Here is a 16590-nt window from a genome sequence, read left to right on the forward strand (position 1 = left end):
GCATGCATGCTTCTGCCTGTGGAGAGCCATGCAAATTTGCAAAACACAAATGTGAATGTAACCACACATTCCTACACACAGTGAACCTTGCAAACTGTGTACCTTCAGGAGTTGCTTGAGATGGAGGAGTCTTCTTTTTTGTTTTTACTCCTGCACAGTTGCACACTTTGAAATTGGTCAAGACTTTAACCTAAAAAATAAAACAATTCTTACTGAAATGAGAAGCTTCGCTTACCATATACCGTACGCATATTCCTTGTGATAATGACCTGACAGAAGATTTACATGACATAAATGTTGACCCTTGCTGAGAGTTTGCAATATCAGCTGGCAATGTGTGTAATTTACAAAAAAAGGCTCATTTCGCGTTGCAAAGTTATGACAGTAGCAATTAGTTTAGTGTAAATAGGCGTGCAGGTAGTTTGCTGAATTCAGCAACACTCCAAAATTATGATTGAAAACTAGTTTGATGTAAAGTATTAATGTTATTTCAAACTTCAGTGCATTTGTATTGTTACATAGGATACATGTTAGTCCAAGGCATATGATGCTGGCACTTGATGTAAATGACTTTCTGTCTACAATGTATGTCTTTGGTGATCATTAAAAAAGTATTCATGAAGAAGACCAGTTGTTATTTTACTAAAAACATGGATTTGTAGAAAATAATGTTCTTTGAACTTTGTGACCTTTGTCTGATATCAAATAAACCAAGTGAAAAAAGGTTATGCACTACATGTACAGAAGACCTTATCATTCAACTGATCTGCAGAAATCCCTTTTGCAAACATGTAAGTGTAGGCAAACGTGTCATTGATAATTTTAATCCTTTGTATGCATTGTTTGGATATTCTATGCTGAATTGGATACATGTGTCTTTTTCTTACCTGCCTGAATATACATGTACACATGTTTGATGTGAATGTGACTTACGGAGTTGTGGTAGACATGAAATCACCAAGAAGAAGGTTATTAATAATGGAACAAACTATGTAGCACCAGGGAGTTAAGTTGTCTAGACAATGGTAAATTACTGTGATGAAAATAAAACTATATGTTTAATTCTTTTTTTTTTCTTCTTTAAACGGGTCTGAATATTGAATATCAATAGGGTCTGTAACTCTGAAAATTTGGGGCCATGGCCCATTGGCCCTTATAGTGTCCGGCCCCTGGCTAGGTTTTATTTAGCCTTTGTCTTTTCAACACTTAAAGAAAAAACAGTTTGACAGGTATGTACTTCATTTTTACCACAACCTAAGTTTCACTGTAATTGGCATCATTTCTTGCATACAATTAAATGTTTTTAGTAAAACTTATCCTTTTGTTCTTGTCTCAAATTATTGTTCTGGATAGGAAAGTAACAAGTGTCCAGCCCTGATTGGTGCACGCATCTACTCCCAGTCTGACTGAACTTTGCTCGGTGGCTGGAGGAGGAGTGGGTATAGTGCTGTCACCATGTCTAATCATGCAGAGGCCAGATTGAAGCATCTGGAGAAGCTGTATCTGAACGGAGTGCCACAGAGCAGTGGGGCTACCCTGAGCTTGGAAAGTTTACTGGATGCACTTGTCCTGCTGCATGACGAATGCCATGCCTCCACCCTACGCAGAGAGAAGAGTGTCACAAACTTCTTAGAATGGGGTAAGCAGTCATCTACATGTATATTTTTGTTAAATTAACCCATTGACCACTGAATTCTCTCATCCCCCAGGCTCAATACAGGAATCATCTGGTTTTAGTAGGCGATGAGTTGGAGAGATATCCAAACTGGATAACAAGTTGCTATGAAGAAAAGGAGGAAAATCACAAAATCATAGCAAGGTTGAATAAAATTTGAGAACAAGAAAAAGTAATTTTCTAAAGCCTAAGTTGCTGCACCTAATGTAAGCTTAAAAACAAATCAGCAAACTGATAATGTCACTGTGATGTATTATTAGAGAGCTGTTGCAGTTGCTCTACTGACAAAATGACTAAGATGTCAGTCCCTCCCCTTTAAAAGTATTTTAACAAGAGGATATCCCTGAGTGAAAGTTTCTGTATACATGTAGGACAGAAAACAAATTTATCTTGATGTAGAGTACATTCAGTATGTCACATTTCAATTATGAATTTGCTAGTTTTAGATTCTAATATGTAGTTTCGGTAGCCTCTGCATTATTGATGACTTTCTTATTAATTGTCCAATAATTCAAACAACCCATGATTTTTTTACTTACACATTAGTCAAATTATTACAAAGGCAGGATTGTCCTTCCAGAGTTTTCTTACTCTAAAAAAACACCAGAAAAGTTGAGCGAGTTCTGTACAGAATGTCAGTAATTTTTGGGGGTCATTGGTCAATGATTAAGTTTGATTATTTTACTTACTCATTCAGGACTTTGTGTCAGAAGTGTATCAGTGACCGAGAGACTGACCCACTTTCAAATGTATTTTGACTGAATTCTGACATTCTTGTCCTTTATTTGATCTAACAATTCAAAACCCTTGGTTTTGCTGTAGTAGTATTATAATGCAAAATGGTGGATTCAATATAGAAATAAGGAATGCTGTTGTGTAAATATAAGGTAACCAGAAAAAAGAAAAGAACATGATATTGACTTTATCAATATACTCTTTCAATGAGTTGAAATATGTGCTATTCAGGAAGTAATCAAAAAAACATTAAATATTTGAATAAGGTCAAAACAACTTCCTATTTTCATAACTTTATCTATTAAGCCTGACTAGGTTATTTGTGGTATACTGATAAGCCCTTTTCACCAGCATGAGTTCCTTTCTATATATATATATATTCTAAAGTACTAAAACTACCCAAAATTGTGTGTGTGTGTGTGGGGGGGGGGGGGGTGATCTTGCATGGTTATGTTGCATAAAACTGGACATTGAATTTTAAATTGCTGCCAAGCTTTATAAATCCATTGTCAATAACAGTCATTTGGTGATGTTTGTTTTGTTTTGGTAGAGGTTAATTATTTGTATACCGATCAGTGTGGTGATGAAGTTTCCTGAGGTTGCCTTGACCACAAACTTGTGTACAGTTAATGTACCCTTGATATCTTAATGCCCTCCTGTATCTCATTAGCAGTTAGATTAGGTTTGTTTTGCCAACTTTTCCACAGCGAGTTAAACTACAAATTAACTTTTAAGATTGGAATGGTCTCTGTTTATCATTATGATTATTATTATTATTATTTTTTTTGTGGGGGGGGGGGGGGGGGGAGTGTTGGGCAAACGATATGTATCTAGATTTACTTATTGAGGTAGTGTTTCACTGAGACTATGAGACAAGAAAATGTTACAACTGAAGCATCATATCAGGAGCAAACTAAAACCCTATCATTGCATTCGCCATAGACTACTATGCAAACTAATTCGACTTACAATTTGGATAATTTAAAACCTATTTTTTAAGGTTATATCACTTATATGAGTCTAAAGACTCGTATAACTAATGGCTAGTGCATCTGCAAGTCAACAATACAGTGCTCCCTCAAAAGTTTCTTTTTGTGTGAGATGAGGGTATTAGAGTAGTAATTATACATGTGTCATGCGATTACTCATTGATCATGGCTGGGCCAGTCACTGGATCTCAAGAGGCCGGCTAGCTTGCCTGCTCTCCTCTCAAGTGCTTCATACATATTACATGCTGGCTACATATATGACAGCCAGTAAGGGAGCGGTTTGCCAGTCGATGACACCAGCTGTCCACAATTTTATCATACACAAGATGCACGTTTTGATGTAAAGTATTTGTGAAGCTGTACGTGTGTACATGTAGGATAAGCTGACATAAAGGTTCATGTATGTCAGAAAATGTTAAGGTTGAACAAAATTGTTTGAATCTGATTAGAAAAGTTTTCATTCAAATTCGTTTTGATGTTAATAATCTTGAAGAACAGATAGTGAGGCAAGTTATTGTTTTTCTCCTTAATCATATTGCAAATATGATATGAATGCTTTCAATGAACAGAGTGACATGCTTTTCAATCAAATTCTCTTAAATGTTACGCTTTCAATTTTGTGCATTTATAGGGAGGCCTACATGTACATTAATTTCATGAGAAAGGTGGCATTCAAAGTGACCAAATTCCATGTAATTGGAGAGCATTACCTTTGCATTTCCTATGCTATTAAATGCTTTCTAGAGAAAATGTCAAGATAAAAACCTGAGGATGAGTGACATTAAAATGTGAGAACCGAAATAAAGAGAGCAAGTCTGTTCAGTTCATTGTGCACAGGAAGGGGAAATCCCTGCCCTTCCATGTAGTTCAATAGGTTGTCCTATGCCTGATATACACAGAGAAATCTGATTCTAGGATCCCCAAATGGATTCTTGTACAGGTATGATCATGATGAAATAATCAAACAGGGCATATATTGATAGTAAAATTGTGAAAATACATTCTGGATGCAAGTATCACTATATTTTCTTCCCCTGAAGATCTAGGCCGAAACAGTAGCCAATTATCTGTTGACTTAGGCCTGCATAACATGTTCGAGGGCTTTTGTTGAAACATGATTAAGGAGAGCAGCTGGTGATGTAATCTATTTTTAGGACTGCCTTGATTTGTTTTAATTGTCAACCTGATTTCCTCCTAAGTTATGGCCTATAATATTTTAGTAGCTTCACTTCCCTTTTTATGCTGGCTTCACTGACCTTACTTACTTATGAGATTACAGTGGCTTATGAGGGAACAGCATGTCATTTTCTACCTGCCTATAATGGCAATGGTTCAAGCCAAAACAGTGTCATGTTTATTGTAATATTATAGAACTTTGAGCTGGTTTGATGATGACGATTAATATGCTATGAAAGACTAGATGTTAATTTTCTCTTTAAAAATAATATGATTTGATGGAAAGATGACCAATCACCCTAAATTTGTATGCTCTGAATCTTTGAGTTCCTTGGTGTATACTGGAAGTATCAGCTTCAAATAAAATCCCATTGACTACTGAAATCTCATATTCCCTATAGGTTTAATACAGGAGCCATCGGTTCTAGTAGGTAATAGGTTAAGTGATCAAAGCTATATATGTCATTCTTAAATGCAAGTTGAAGCATTTGAGGGTTGATCTCGTACATACTTGTGTACCTGTACTAGCTGCGCACAAATTATCTTTTTGAAATGATGTTCCCCTTTAACGTCAGGAACCATGTACATGTTTACTAATTATATTATTTGTGGCCTTAGACTACTTTTCTCAAGGAAAATTACGTCCAGACAGCTACATTATACTGCAGTTAGCAGCTGCTTACCTATCCATGTACAGTACAGTATGGAAGTGAAAGAAGTTAGCACCAGTAAATTGCTCTCCTGCTGGCCTCTAAATGCCAACTCCTCTAGATGAAATTAGAATGTTGAGAATGCATCACACTCAGGACTGTTGGAGCACTGTACAAGTTGAATTCATGCCATTTGGTACAGATTCTTGCACGATAAGCCTAAATAGATTAGCAGTTTTTGTAAGAGTATTTGTAATTTTACACTTATTTGTAAAAATGAGTCCAACAGTAATTTTCATACCTTGCCAAAAAAAATTCTTTATGTCTATTGGATCCCTATCAAATCTTGAGAATAGAAAGCCATCTATTTATAATGACATGGCGCTCGTTCTTCCTCTGTTTTGTCTCACAGTTCCTGTGTATCTACAGTATGCAATTGATTCCTGAATAAAGAAGACGATTAGTTAACAACGTGATATTTGTTGTTAATTATGATAAGATGTCAATAGGCAGTCTTTATCAGTATGGAATTACTGATTTCCAGCTTGTACACGTACATGAACACAAAAATATTCAGCTAAAAAATCTAAAAACATTAAAGTTAATTATCTGTTTATCCATACTACAGTGACATGCCATCCCTGAATATAAAATGATGCAGGCCTACCACATTGTAAATGGCCACGTTCATCTAAGATGAGTCATGAGCCGGCTTCATAAACTAGCAATTTGTCAATGTCTCGGTACATGTAGGGATGGAAAAGCATTTACTCCATGTCTTCATGTCTTCATGTCTTCATGTAGCTGCATAATAAGGAGGATAGAAAAGTATGGGAATGAATAAGTGTAGGCATTTAGGTTTATGTGCATGTTACAGTATTATGCTTCCATTTAGTCCTGTGTGCTGTTTAGTTACATGTAAAGCCTTCTAAATGATATTCATGGCTCCTTGTACCACACAGTGCCCTGTAAATGCTTTTACTTCTACTTTTCTAGTACAGTATTAACACTCCTTGACTAGTAGAATAACTGAACGTGATATAATATGAAGCCCTAAACACTTTCATGTATTACTTCAATAACGCAATTTGTTAATTTTATTGCTCTGTACATGTACATGTACATTCCGAAGTTTTATTAGTTGTGAGTAATTTCTTTGAAAAAATGTGGAAAATGGTAACCTTTTCTAATCTACTTTAATAAAATGTTGACTGGTACCTTTGTGCGCAAATGTAATCAAAGCCAAGGGATTAAATTTTATAAAGAATACAGTTGAGTTTGTACATAACGCAATGGTACATGTACTTGTTATTGCTCTGTAGGTCAACTTGTGTGTAACAGAAGATTTGTACATGTACATGTACATGTAGTTGTAACTCATATGAGAGGGAATCAAATAATATAGGAATATGTCTGTAATGTGCTAATGTGCTCTAGTTTTGCCTTCAAGGGATTAATAATTTTATTTACATGCAAACAAATGAAATGATTAATTGTTGGTTCAGAGGATCAAATATTTGTATTCCAGTATTCATCCTTCTCAGAGGGTCTTGTTCTGGTGGTATGTTTTCCAACTTCTGTAATAATATAGTTTTGCTTTCAGACAGCATGTGTGTTTTCTTTCAAGTTACTCTGATTTGGTCTTGTGTATTCTATTTGCTTTTCAGTCGAAGAGAAAGAAATTTAGAAATATACATGAGAGAACATACAAAATGAATAATCTTATAAATGGTGTTTCATACAAGTACTACATGTACATTTACTTGTACTTACAAGTACTTATTAATTCATGCTTTCTACAATGTACACAACTAAATCATTCATACCCTTGAAAAGTTTTGTAACTTTTTAAGTACTATTTATTTGTCCCGATTTTAAATATGTTTCTTGAGAAAGTGACATATTAAAGCTTACATGTACATCTAAATGTATTCAATGAATGCCCGAAATTTGATAACCAATCCACCTTTTAAAAAGAATTCAGTTATGAAAAAATAAAAAACATCAAATTTATAAGCGGTATGAATAATTTAGTTGTTAACTGTACATGTATATGATACATGAGTGAACAGAACAATCCATGAAATGTTCTTGCCCAATGCCCAGTGAATAGGACAACCACAACTTTTTAGTTTCAAACCCTATCAAGAAGATGGATGAGTAGGGGAAAACCAACTAAATTTGACCTGGTAGTCAGACTATCACGTACCTAGGGAGACAGAGAGAGAGAGAGTATGTGTGCTTGTCAGATTCAGGCCACCAAAGGCTTCAACATGGTGAGAAAAAATGCAAACAGAACTCTGAAAAGGTTGCATAACTTTGCTGTCTGTACGCTGTTGACATTTGCATAGATTTGTGTAGGGTTTGTGGATCGCTGTCCAGAAAGTTCTTGCATGTATTTGCATTCCTTGAGAGGTTCTGTTTGCCCTGTGGGTACATGGCAAAGATTAAGGGGAATATTGTGATCTTAAAGTCACAAGTAATGATACAATATACAACAGAGTAGTATTAGAATTAAATTAGATGTAAAGTTTTATTGAGAATCTTCTCAGCATATATGAACAGAACAAATTCTGAAGCCATATTCTTTATCTGCAACTTTTTTGATAATTTTCCTTAAAACAGTTTCTTCTGAATTGTACATATATAGAATGTATTTCTTTACAACAAAATAATTTAATTAGCCCAAAACAAAAAGCTATAATATTTTCGTACACTGAAGCCCTACTTTTACCATTACTTAATTACCCTATAAGTATGCCTGTATGTGCAATACGTTTATTTACACAACAAAAGGAAATGATAAATTCTTACTTCTAACATTTTCCTGACAATATTTTATTGATATGAATGCCATCAGCTTTGTAAACTCAATCTGTGTAGGTCTATCTTCTGTTTTAAAGTTTCTCATCATTTCAAATGCAATGTAAAATGTACATTTAGGCTTCCATTCTGTCCCTAGGTATGTGGTGGTACACACAGAAAACACTAACTGTTAGGCATGATGAATAATCATAATCAGATACTGGTAATATAGTGCCAGGGACAAGGTCCTTCATTTATGAAATATATCCAGGAACTCCAGGAAGTGAATTGTACGCGAGTGGCTTTGAATAATGGGCACAAAGCCAATAACAGCAATGTGACATACTGTGAATGAGAAAGATGCTGCATAATTTGGTCAGTGTTTTATTAACTTCATATAATTTAGATCAATTATAAAAAGCAAGACATGCAGTGTATACATTGTATGTTATAGGGTGTATAGATGGTTGCTGATTGCAAATAAAAGTGTTTGTCTGTCTGACTTTTTAGTGGCATTTTATGCTTGCAGTGTGTTGTTAGGCCATATTGATTGGGGGGGGGGGGGGGGGGGGGCGGGGGTGGGTGTGTCGCAAAAATCACAAAATTATCCCCAATGCTACTTTACACATACTGTTTAATATTGCTGATGAGTTAATTCCTGTACAGAAACCCAACTATTTCATCCAAGGTGAAATAAACACCACACCAAAGCAAACATGTAGATCCATACAGTATTATATGAAATGTCTGCGTAGTCATGTGGGGCCACAGTTTCAAGAGGTACGGAGGGGGGGGGGGGGGGGTAGGGGCAGTTGCTGAAATGTAATGAAATCCTAATTTCCTCAAACTTTCTATCCTCTATACACCTGGCCTTATCTTGGGTTGCATGCAAACTGGTGGACATGTATCAACCAATAGGTTATCCATGTACTTTTTTTAACAGGGTTTTTTGGTAGCGAGTACCTCATCGAGTACGAGGAGACAGCAGCACTTCCCTTCAGCTTTGCCATACTTCTTGTGCTAATTGATTGCTGCTGGGCTTCCTGTGTCACAGGCCACTCAAATCCACTTGTCCATCAAATGGTCCAAGATCATACCTGACTGACATGACACAAATATAGCCTCTTGATATACTGTAGGTTGGAGGTCTACATGTACTATCATGTAAAGTACTTGCTTTGGACCTACCTATACGGATAAATGTACATCCATTTTATTCCAAGAAATTGGTATATCCTGCCACGAATCCTATTTATCTGTTTTCTTTTTTGTTTGTTTCATTGTGATTTATAGGCATAAATATTAATCAATGCAACACTTTCCTGGTCAGAGACATATGTCCCCCCCCCCCCCCCCATTTCTTCATACTTATATTTTAGATGGTGGCATACCTAGGAATAGGATGTATATGAAGTTGGAAGTGAAACCTCTCCCCCCCCCCCCCCCCCACTTAAAGGCCCCCAAATGCACATTAAATAGGGTTGCCAAGTTAAATTACACCCCCCCCCCTTATACATTTGTGGGGTAGGTCTCTGTATACGTAGGCCTACAGCTTAAACATACTCCTTTTTTTTTTCTTTTCCTGTAGCCCTCCCACAAACTAGACTTCTTTTAGTGTTTATAATGACTGTTTATAATGACTGTTTTGTGCCTGTGGTTATTCTACATTTGGCGCAGTGTAACTTGAACATACATTGTACAATGGTTGCATTCATTGGCATTAGGGAAACCTTGGTTCAGTCACCCCCACACAAACACACTCAGCTCAAAATGCATGCATAATAGATCAATCTTGTGAGGTCACTGGGCTAATAATATATGTGTAGCCTTTACTTATGCACAGTCTAAACACAGATTGATAAAATTAACTTATCATATACTTTTCAATGCAATAGCCTTTAGCTTTCATTTTAAAGGCTCATGATATTAGCATGGGTTTCTATGCAGGCCTGCACATGATTGTGCATTTTTCTCTGTGCACTGCAAAAAATTCAAAACCATGTATGAAATGTATTGTTATGCTGTTCTTCATTTCCATTAATATTTTACCAACCACAACTATTTCACTATATTGTAGTTTAAATAAATGGAAGGATAATCTCCTTGAGGATAGGAAATGCTATCTCAGTGAGGATGATATTACTTTTGTACATGTACATGTACACTGCTCGTACATTCACCTAAACGCCAAAGCATCTAGTACACGTACATGTATACGGACGCCTAATTTCACTGCTTCAATAATATTTCCCATGCTGACCAAATCAGGTTTCAGAATCTAGTCATACACGTCGCTTTCATTGCCGGTAAATCCATTACTTTAACCTGCCCGCTATCACCCCTAGCCAGGCAACGAGCCAGTCAGTCAGCTTAGCTAGACTTTTTGGCAGTTGGATGGTAGATAAAATGAACTTGATGATTTGAAATGACCAATAAAATGATGACCCCATTTACCCCAAGGCAGCCCGGCCCGGCCACGATTCCGATGTGATGTCACTCGTTATGGTTCATGCCAAGTTCATTAAATTCAACCAAGATTTGACCTGGACTGGACCGGACTGCTGTGCAAGTCTGTTTCTGTTCTTTTGCATACATACAGTAGCTACATGTTGGATAATTAGAGGCCTATTTGTAGACTTTTTGCTTCTGCTGTGCAACTGTGGGTTATCATATCATGAACTTTCATTTTGAACTTTGGTGTTTGTGCTCGAAATTTGATATGTAATCATATACCTCATTACCGGTACTTGATCTTGATTTTTTCCTGAAAATTTTTGACGAGCTTATATAAGTAAATTGGAAAAAAAGAAAAACTGTTAGCATGAGCAAGAATAAAGAACAGTGCAGTTTACATAGTATATATTCAAAGTGCAACTATATATATTTCAAACCAACTGACTAGATTCATAGCTCTATCATAACTGAATGTCATGAATGAAACAAAAGTGGAACTACTACTAGATACATATTAGTGCATCATTATGAATTGATGGTCATTTTGTGGATAATATTACATGTACTTCAGATAAGATTGGAGATAAACAAAATATTTACCAACATATAAGCCTACAGTAGGTGTATATATGTATGTATATTTGAAGTGTATAAGTTTGTGTACATGCACGCCTATAAATATAATACACGTACAAGTCATACATTGTACATGTATACATTAGTGTACAACGTAATCTGTAACGCTCATTGAATTGCAATGCATTTCCTGTGTGTGGCTATTAAGGTGTACCAAAAGTATTTTGTGGTTTTCCTGTCTGTAGATGATATCACTGATAAAATAAAAAATAATTCATAACAAATCTGCTAGCTGCTTATTTATCCCGGCTTTTCTGTTTGGGGATAACCTCATACTAGTCATAAAGATAAGAAATGGTATTTGATGTAAGACATGTCCTTTGGTGACTGTCAGTAATGGTATGTGGAATCATTGGGACTATTTCAGGCTGCATTGAGGATGTAATAACATGCGTACCTCATGAGCGGAGTTACTTCGAGCAAGATATTGTCGGTACCGGTGATTGAAATACCCCTTTTTTTTCTCGGTCCACACAGTCTGCATAATACCTTGCATCTTCACTGGACTGTGTAATCAGGGGCTGTAGTCACTCAAGAATGTGAGATGTATGCCTGCCTAGTCTTTATATACAGACCTTGATTTCTATCGTCCTGTGGAGCTCCTCTGAAATCCTGTTAATTCTACACATGTAAACAGGGCCTAATCCTTTCAGGGAGGTAGTCTTAACATAGACTTAGATAAATCCTGCGCAGTGATCTATTAGGGGTGAAACTCTCATTAGATAGACGTTTTCTTGAGGTACATCATATCATGAATAGATACCTGGTCTGTTTTGCTCCATATGTAGTCTATCAAACGCATTTAGAATGCAGTGCAAGATGTACATATCGGTACATTACATGTAGCTTACGAGGACTACGACGTCTGCTGATCAGTGTGTAAGGGAATTCCTATGAATGTTGCCCTGCCCTGGTCTTGATCCCTATACAGAACACACCCATGTTAGTAGAGATTTAGAGGATTTTTCACTGTCTGTGTGAAGAATCTCACAAAGGAAACATATTATTTCATTGAGGGTCCATAATGTCTGGTATGATTTTGATATTAAATGACTCATGACCAGCTTATATAATTCTTTTGCAGGGTTTGCCTATTTAATGAGATTTCTTTCTTAATCATAATGCAAACATGTAAAAGAACTTTATTCCCTTTGGAGCTGTATTATTGCATACAATATATCTTGATTGATTACAGTTACATGTATTTGCTTATGGCTATTTGTCCCTTTGGATTGTAAATCCCAAAATCAATATTATCTTGAAATTCATAATTTTTGTCCGATATCATACTCACACTTCCCATTGTCGGAGTTCTTTTCTTATTCTAGATTGCTTTATTGATCTCATCTTGATTGGAAAGAAGGTTGGGCACTTAGTCCTTTTCTCTCTGATTGCAACATGGCAGATCTCTGGAAAAAAAAATTGCTTTTCTCAAGACGAGAAGCATAAATAACACAAATACATCTGTAACTTATTTATTTAATGATGTGGTATCTATATGCTACATTAGTACATAAGTATTTATTTACGGTTGTCAAATACGTGTAGAACTTGGAATTCATACTCTTTGCAAGAAATTCCCCAACATTGTTTCAAAGAGGCATTGAAAGCATTTTAATTCAGGTAATATTTATTTTAAAAATCTATACACATTCGTGCTGTAAAAGCTACTGCTTTCCTTAAACGTTAAATCTGTGTCATCCTTGCCTCAACTACAGTGTATTGGGGATATTGCCTTCTCTCCACAGTTGTTTTGACAATAAAAGTCAAATGAATTTGTATGCTCAACTAGGCAAGTATGTTGAAAAGCTATTCATCTATCAGTACATGTATATGTTGGTTGCCACTATAAAGCAACCATTATTACATGTATATTGAGAAGGCTACGTACAGTATAGGTCCTAGAGCTATACATGTAGATGGCTTACACAGTCTCCTGCTTATACGTGTATGTACATGAACATGTACCCTATATGATATCCCACTTTGTGCATTGGATGTATTTCTGCATTGGATGTATTTCTGCGAGGCTACATACATGTACAGACAGCCTCCACCAAACTGTATTAAGCTCACATGCCAGCCTGCACTGAATTCCTCTGCCTGTACGTCAGAGGAAATTGAAAAGGAAAGGAACATTGCTTGCTCAAATCTATCCCTGTCAGATCTACCATCACATGTGCCAATTGTTTCATGTGAACTTTTGCTGACTGCCTGACTGGAAGCAGTGGGTAACTCCAAGTCATCTACAATAATGTACATGAATATGTAGGGTTCAGGAAAGCACTGAGAAAGCTCCTTAAAGTACGTCATTCACTTTCTTAAAACTTTTGAATGAAAAAATTGGGAGGAAAAAATTGTAGAAGGTATTTTAAATAAGAAGAAGAAACCATGTGATCATGTTGGTTCTAATAATTGTTCCATCACATTTTTGTCATTTTTTGCTAAATTGCTTTTAATTGCAATTAAAATTTTGACTTGATACACAGGGGGCTATATAATATTCAATCCCTTTTCAGCTCTTTTCACCGAAACACACAGTACTCCATTTCTCTATACAGGTACAGCCGTAAGTCCTGGCTGTATCAGCGCCTTGAGAATATTTGTAAGAAGTGACAAATTAATATTATGAATGTCAACATGTGTAAAGCTACTGCAACCAGTATCACTACATGTATTGACAAAAGGGGCATTAGGGACAGTGTAATAGGTCTACACACCAATAAAACTGTCATGCAGATAGCATGAATCTTCAGCTTGTCAGGTATTTGTTTTTCAACAGTTTCAGTTTTGATTTTATCTGCAAATTAATTTTATCTAATGACTCAAATAGCATGTGATTCTCATTGCCAATTAAACATATACATGTATGTATGTATATACCTGTTACGCTCCAGTGTACATAGCATTGGGGAACATCCGCAAAGGTCAAACTATACACCTTTCTTTTTCTATTTCATGGAAAGATGAACAGATCATCTTTCTACTCGCATAACGATACATGTATGGTTTCATCATCTTGTGGTCACTTAATCATATTCATACTCCTCCACATTTAAATACACTCCTCCGCACATTAAGCTCCTTTCTGCCCAATAATCCAAGCAGTAGGCCTGTATTGACATACCAATAGCATCTCCATGGCGAGGGAATGCATCACTTGGTCTGAAGTAAATTGAACCCAGCAAGATCATGGGTCATCCCTGCTGGGCAAGATATCAAAATTAGTCCAGAACTCTGCTGATGAGATGGGAGCCTATTGGATTGACCCACATAATCTTCTTCTGGTAACCCCGTGATATAATGGAGTGCGATGGTAATTGTTTTGCAATTATTATTACCCCTTGAAGATTGGAAAATACTAGTGCAGCACAAGTTATCAAAGCTGATAATTCAAAGTCAGATTGCACTTTTGTGCACCTCTTTAATTATATTGAATATTAAACAGAATTGGAAGATAATTTGAGGATAAATGGGAAAGTATGATATTAAACATTCGTTCATGACTATGAGATATTGAAATTAGATCGAGCAAAATCATGGGTCAACCCTGCTGGGTCAACCCTGCTGGGTAAAATATTGAAATTACTGGTAGTCCAGAACTTTGTGGGACAGGAATCCTTTTGGATTGACACACATAATATTTCACCTTGTACAGATCCATATGATGCATTTGTATGCTAAATATAACTCCTTTTTTAATCAATTATTATGTGAGGCCCCTACCATCTTGAAAGATTAGACACACAGGTAAATGACGGTCATTCCACACAAAAACTGCCCCTTTTAAAAGGACCTTTCAACATAACCAAAAATCATCATGTTAACATCCGCAGTGCGACATCATTTGTAAAGCTTCCCATTCCATGATCAGACTGCAACTTTTGGAACTTTTTTTCATGAAATAAATTTCATTATTCATCAAAGAACAAGCTCATTCAAGACATTCCTTTTCTTAATTCAAATTGGCAAGTCGATCAAAACTGAAGAGGGAAGTAGATCAGTAAAAATATAATTGTCTAATTTGTCCATATTTACTGAATAAGTGAACTGTAGTTCTCATATACATGTATATTTGTAATGAGAGAAGGAAGAAAAGAGAAAGAAATGTTTATTATATGAATGCTATTTTCGAGACTCATTCAGTATTATTACAACTTCTGTACAACTTCTGTACCTGAGTCAGAGTGAAATATACATTTACAAGCACAGTAAATTTCCTGCAAAACGTTTTACTCTGACACTCTGCAAAATACACACAAAAAGGAAGTTTTCAACCCGTTGTTTACTTGTCAAAATTACATTGTACATATCAAGTCAAGGTTCTGCCACGCACTGTCATGCATACAGCACTGCACGGTTGGTCTATGCACACTCAATACAAATACATGTAATTGTGTACGAAGCACCTTTGGACTTGCTCTTCAAGTAATGGGACTGACTCATTGCCAATGTATACAGGCTGTCAAACACAAGTGCACTGGCAAAGGAGAGGGCAGCTTCTATGTTAGTCTTAGGAATACAAACTCTTTTATTGATATTCTATACTCGGTGATATCTGTCTCTTAATCTGTTTTTTCAGACTTGCTAAATGTTATCATTCCCTTTACATATGAAAGTAGACCTATTCTAGTTTTGACATAGATCATAACCAAGTCTGCTAGTATTTTTCTTTTCTCTCCAGTAGTTGAAGTAGTCAAAATATACATTACGATTGTCATCATATCATGATGAAGCAGCTTCTTATAAGTTATATTAGCCTGTCGTCATAGCAGTTATTTCTACATCAAATACAAAACTTGTATCATAAGACTGAATTGCAATTTTGAATAAAATTTCAATTTGTTCTCATGTGTAGAGACTACCAGAGATTGGTAAAAATATTGAGGGGGTTTTCTTCACTGTCTGAAAGATTACAGTCTGGTAGGGAGTCTAACTTTTAACACATCGTTGCAAGGTCCCTTTGAATGATCACCAGAACAACTGTGATTTTTTCTTTTATATACTCTGCTTGTTCTATTTCCACCTCCCCTTTCCCTTCTCATTCCACTGACTGTCTCATCGATGAGATTTGACAATTAACTCCCTGTCCTCTCATAGTCCCATGTGTTGTTGTACCGAAAATACAGCAAGGACCCCAGACCGGCTGTGACATTTCCGTGGGCTGGCTGGTCGTAGTCGGTATAGCGGCAGGAATGTGACAACTGGCGGGGATGGAAGTATTTAATAGAAAATGAATTGTGAGATTTTGATTAAAGCCTACATGGTAGGGAGGTCCGTCTTGATCCTCTGCTTTATAGTGAGATGCCCTGGGCTGAAGGGAACTCACTGAGCATGAATATTGGCATTTCAACCTGTCCCATCCTTGCCTGCTTGCTTGCCTATTACTGCCTCTATTTATGTTTGGTGTGTGTACTTCTTTTTCACTGACCGGGTCACCTTTTAGTCATGTAAACATTGGAAAGAGGTG

The 16590-nt window shown here is 36.2% G+C and overlaps 1 protein-coding gene across 3 annotated transcripts in view; it reads left to right on the top strand.

The window, feature by feature from the left end:
- The window catches only part of LOC576491 (serine/threonine-protein kinase MRCK alpha), a 77513-nt gene that overhangs the window by 1415 nt on the left and 59508 nt on the right, over positions 1 to 16590 (top strand). For all 3 annotated transcript variants that reach the window (XM_030998609.1, XM_030998610.1, XM_030998611.1), the window contains exon 2: positions 1354 to 1639. In XM_030998609.1, coding sequence (XP_030854469.1) covers positions 1456 to 1639 — 184 coding nt within the window. In that variant the 5' untranslated portion in view covers positions 1354 to 1455. The remainder of the gene's footprint in view (positions 1 to 1353; positions 1640 to 16590) is intronic.

Source organism: Strongylocentrotus purpuratus, unplaced genomic scaffold, assembly GCF_000002235.5.
Source record: "Strongylocentrotus purpuratus isolate Spur 01 unplaced genomic scaffold, Spur_5.0 spur5_scaffold_5, whole genome shotgun sequence".
Lineage (NCBI taxonomy): Eukaryota > Metazoa > Echinodermata > Echinoidea > Camarodonta > Strongylocentrotidae > Strongylocentrotus > Strongylocentrotus purpuratus.